This window comes from Chelonia mydas, chromosome 25 (assembly GCF_015237465.2).
Source record: "Chelonia mydas isolate rCheMyd1 chromosome 25, rCheMyd1.pri.v2, whole genome shotgun sequence".
In the NCBI taxonomy this organism is placed as follows: domain Eukaryota; kingdom Metazoa; phylum Chordata; order Testudines; family Cheloniidae; genus Chelonia; species Chelonia mydas.
Genome location: NC_057858.1, coordinates 8,135,119 through 8,139,765, shown reverse-complemented (window position 1 = coordinate 8,139,765; position 4,647 = coordinate 8,135,119). Strand labels below are relative to the sequence as shown.

General features: G+C 60.8%; 1 protein-coding gene across 1 annotated transcript; it reads left to right on the top strand.

Moving 5' to 3' along the window:
- Nucleotides 1-1,313: 1,313 nt before the first annotated feature.
- LRG1 (leucine rich alpha-2-glycoprotein 1) lies at nt 1,314-4,647 on the top strand. The gene is made up of 2 exons (XM_043536011.1): nt 1,314-1,582; nt 2,443-4,647. The coding sequence occupies exon 2, from the start codon at nt 2,444-2,446 to the stop codon at nt 3,551-3,553; it is 1,110 nt and encodes a 369-aa protein (XP_043391946.1). The 5' UTR covers nt 1,314-1,582; nt 2,443; the 3' UTR covers nt 3,554-4,647.

The following is a 4,647-nucleotide window of genomic DNA, read 5'->3' as shown; positions in this document are numbered from 1 at the left end:
CTGGCGCTCGGCCGGGACGGGGAGCTCGGCCGGGTACAGAGCAGCCCATGCACTGGGCTCTGGACTGTGCTTGAGGCCAGCTGCTGTCACTCCCCGGGACAGAGTTCGCTCACCCCATGGGTCTCCCCACAAGAGCGGACTTAGCCCTCCCACCCCCGCCCGCAAACACTGGCCGATCCCAACCGGCGGCCCCCTGCTCGGAACCTCACTGGCTCACATTGCCGCTATCACAGAAAGAAGGGCCCTTCCCCTGTCCTTGGACCCACCTGCCTCCGGGGCCTTTAGGGGGGATAGTCTTGATGCCCAGTTTCCCATTTTGTGGGTGCAAACAGCACCCACACGTCTGCTCCCCCCAAATAAATTGCAGGCATCAGACCTGACTCTCTGCACCAGCAGCCACACAGCGGGTTAATCGTGCCAGTCTGTGCCCACAGTTCAGATTCCGGGGCTGCCGCCTGGCAAACATGGCCAGTAGCTACAATGCGGGATCAGGGTGGGGTGGGGGGGAGGGACTGGGAGAACAGACGTTCGCTGCCCTTTGCTCAATGATTTAACTGCCCGATCCCCAGAGCTGGAGGACAAGGGGTCCAGAGCTGTGTTTGCAGACGAATCGTACGTGGGGATACGGGCGAGCAAACAATCATGCAAAGCCCAGAAAAACATCCTCCCCCTCTCCCCCCCAGGTTCCAACCTGAGCAAATCCAGACCCAGAGCCAGGCGCGGAGCTGAGCTGGCTAAATAAACCACAGGGAAATCAACCACAAAAGCCCTTTCAATCCGCACAGCTGCTGTCATTGTCCTGGCAATTGCATCAATCAGAGATAAACATATTCAAAAATCCCTGCCATGGTAAACACTGGGGAGGGCATTGGAGGAGGGGGGGGCTCAGGAATGTGTTTGTCAAGTTGCACTTTGCTCACTGGTTTAAGTGTGCCATTCCCAGGTGGGGGAAGAGCGCCTGGCGATACAGGGTCCTCTCCATCTCTGCCCTACCACCAGGGCAGTCATTTGCCCCAGGGCACAGTGGGCATGACATGCTGCCCACTCAGGATGGTCATGCCCAGCCCCTGCTGGGCCCTGCGGTTGGTGACTCCAGGGCCCTGCGAAATTGGGCCCAGGGAACCAGAGCAAGGGGCAGCACAAACCCCGGCCCCTCTGGGGAGCCCTTACCCATCAGGGGAACAAAATTAGGTGGCGGGGGGGAGGGAGGGCTAAAAGCGATCACAGGTGTTGGGCCAAATCCTCAGCTGGTGTAAATTGGCCCCAGCGGGTGTAAATTGGCCCAGCGCCATCGAATTCAGCGATGCCATTGTCCAGCAGCTCAGGAGCGGGCCCGGCGCTCCTGTGGGTTTCGCAAAGAGGTGATTTCTCAACCAGGCAGAGCGAGGGGGCAGTTCCCAGAAGGAGACCCATGGCCGCCCTGCTCCCGCCCCTTCCCTGCTCTCCCAGCCCCAGGGCTGATGGGCTGGCTAACGGGACCGCTATAAAGAGCCAGCCCCTGGCAAACACAGGACAGTGTTTCCCGGCGGCGAGGAGCGGCCAGAGACAAGGCTCAGCGAGGCGGAATCGCAATCAGGGAAAGGTAGATACGGACTCGGGGCTTTCCCCAGGCCTGGCCCCAGGATAACACGAAGTACATAGCTATTGATTCCGGCTGGGAGAGTTTTAACTGCGGAGCAATCCAGCTACGCAGCATGCTGAGGGGGGGAGGGCCCTGGCGGAGGGAGTCGGGGCACACCCCAGCCAGGATAATATTCAGGAGGCCCCGATTCCCAGCAAGAATCAGTGTTAGGTTAGGGGCAGGGGCACGATCTGGTCCCCCGTGTAAGGTTAGAACCAGTTGCCCACTGCCCCCAGGGGCCATTCTGGAATAGGCCAAGCAAAGAGGTGCCCTGGCCATGCCCCGTTTCCCCAGGTAACGTCCCCAGGTTCTGGGGCTGGGAAAGGGTGGCCTAGATCCTGTGTGTCCCCCAGGGGTTCCCTTACTCTAAGGGAAACCCCAGGTGGCCAACCAAGGGAGCTTCGCAGCTGCTTTGCCGTGCCGGAGCAGGGCCCAAATCTGGCCCCATGAGGGATCTGCCAGCAAGGATCTCCCCTCTCCCCTCCAGCGGAGCGTCCTCCCGGCTGGGGGAGGAGGGGAACCTCAGCAGTGGGCCTTGGGCAGAGATTAAAAAGGTGAGACTCTGAATATGGTTGGGAGCCCAGGGCTGGAACAGCAGGGGGCAGAGGGTGGGGATGGAGGGGCATCGGCAGGATTGTGTGGGGGGAGAGGGGAGGATCCTAGGGCAGTGGGGCATGATTGAGGAGCCCTGTGCGGGCAGAGGGAGTAGGGAGTTTGCTCAGCACCTGCCTGACTCTAGCCTCCCCGCTCAGCCTCTCCGCTTCCCAGGTCCCTTTACCGCCGACTAGCTGTGATGGCCCAGTGTGTGTTTTTCCTTGCAGGATGGGCCGTTTGGGGATCGCCCTGTTGGCTGCACTCATGTCCTCCCTTCCCTGCTGGCTGGGCGCCCCCTGCCCACCCGTGCCCACCTCCAGCAACATCACACAATTTGTCTGCACCTCCCCGTCCCTCAGCAGCTTCCCAACCGGCTTCCCCGAGGAGACGCTGATGATCTCTGTGGAGTTCACCAACCTCTCCAGCATCGGCCCAGATGCCCTGCAGAAGCTCCCCAACCTCCAAGAGCTGCATCTCTCCAGCAATCAGCTGAGGAGCCTCCCCGGCAGCCTCTTCCGGGATCTGCCAGCGCTGCGGGTCTTGGATCTCACCAACAACCTCCTGGAAGACCTGCCCCCGGAGATCGTGGACTCCCATAGCCCTCTGCAGCACCTGGTTCTGAATGGGAACAGGCTGGGGGCCTTGGAGCCAGCATGGTTCCAGACGCTGCGGGAGCTGGAGTGGTTAGATGTGTCCAATAACCGGCTGCAGGCCTTGCCTCCAAATTGCTTCCAGAATCTGAGCAGCCTGAAAAGCCTTGACCTGTCCCATAATCACCTGGACAGGCTGGCCCCGGAGCTGCTGGCTGGCCTGCCCAGCCTGGAGAGGTTAAACCTGGAAGGCAACCAGCTCCACTCCATTGTCGAGCACACCTTCGACCTGGTGCCGCACCTCCAGTACCTCTTCCTCCAGCAAAACAACCTGAGCTCGCTGCCCGCACAGCTCTTCGGCAAGCTGGGCCAGCTGGCCTTCCTGGATCTCTCCAACAACACCCTGACCTCGCTGGCCCCCTGCTTCTCAGAGCAGAACCTGACGCTGGAGCTGGATCTGTCCGGGAACCCGTGGGCATGTGACTGCACCATGCTCGCCTTCATGCAGTGGGCGGCGGGCCGCTCGGTCAGCCTGTACACCCTCCAGCACACCCTCTGCGAGACCCCCGAGAACCTCAAGGGCCGGACGGTGGCAGCCGCGGCCAAGGACGCGCTCGTTGCTTCCTGCTCGGCTGCACCCGCAGAGCGCCCAAGCCCCTGCAGCCTCCCTCGGGGCCACGCTTCCCCAGCGGAGCATGGCTGGCCCAGGTGGCAGCGCCCAGCTTCAAGTGGGCAGCCTGCCAGCTAGACGTGGTGAGAGCTGCGGGAACTCCCAGCTTCAACTCCCCCCCCGCCACCAGGCCCCCATGGCATCATGATGATGATGATGATGTTGGTGCCTTCCTTACCAGGGAATCCCAGCAGGGCCCACCACCTTTCCCATAGGACTGGCCTTTCCAGATCAGGCCTTTCCCCATTTGCCGCAGCCAGCTCTCCCCCCAGGTCACTGATCAAAGACCTGCCCAGCTGCAGCAGGAAGGACCATGGCCGCAAGAGGAGAACACCCCTCCCCACACACACACACACACACTCCTCCGTGCCCTCCTCCCTGACCCCTTCAGCCCCTCACCCCTACAATGCCTCAGAGACAGGGGCTACCACGCGCCTCCCCCCAGCCAGTTCTCTCATGCAGCCACACGCTCGGGTGGGATGGTCTCCACTCAGCACCCAGCAGATCCCCTCTTCCCCCGCCAGGAAACCCCTCCCCAGCAAACAGCCCAGACATCTCTTAGGATTCTGTCGTCCACCTTATTTGTCCTTATTCAGGCCCCAGCTTCCGAGCTTGGCACCCAAATCCCACGCCCAGCTCTGCAATCTGGCACTGAGTATCCTTGGAGGCACCCAGGAGCCTAAATTGTGGGGGTTGGGGGGGCTCTGGGAAGTTGGTTTTATAGGAAACAGCATGGGCTGGAGTTTAGCTCTGCAAGGGGTTGGCTTGGATCAGGGTCCCTGTCCTTGGGTAAGGTCCCCACCCCATCCCAAACATCCCACCATTCTGCAATTAGCAACACATACGCATAGCTCCCTTCTGAGCTGGCTATGGCCAGGGTTTCCCTTTCCTGCCCTTTCCCTTGGCCGGCCTCTTCAGAAAGAGATCCTTTCCGCCAAGTGCAATCTAATAGGACTGACCTGATCTGGCTATCAAGGGGAGTCAGCTCACCTCAGCCACATGCCTTTGATGCATCTCCTTGCAGAAGCAAAGGCAAGCAGTTGTAGGCTGGATAGATGCTCCCCCTACAAGGTCCAAGAACATGGGTCCCCCATCCCAGGCCTCTGTTATCCCCTAAAAGGTCTTAGGACCGGGCATCCCATCCTGGTCCCAAAGACCAGAGAAGTTTGGGA

What these genes read in the sequence shown, in the direction of transcription:
- LRG1 (XM_043536011.1), top strand. Translation starts at nt 2,444, where the DNA reads ATGGGCCGTTTGGGGATCGCCCTGTTGGCTGCACTCATGTCCTCCCTT.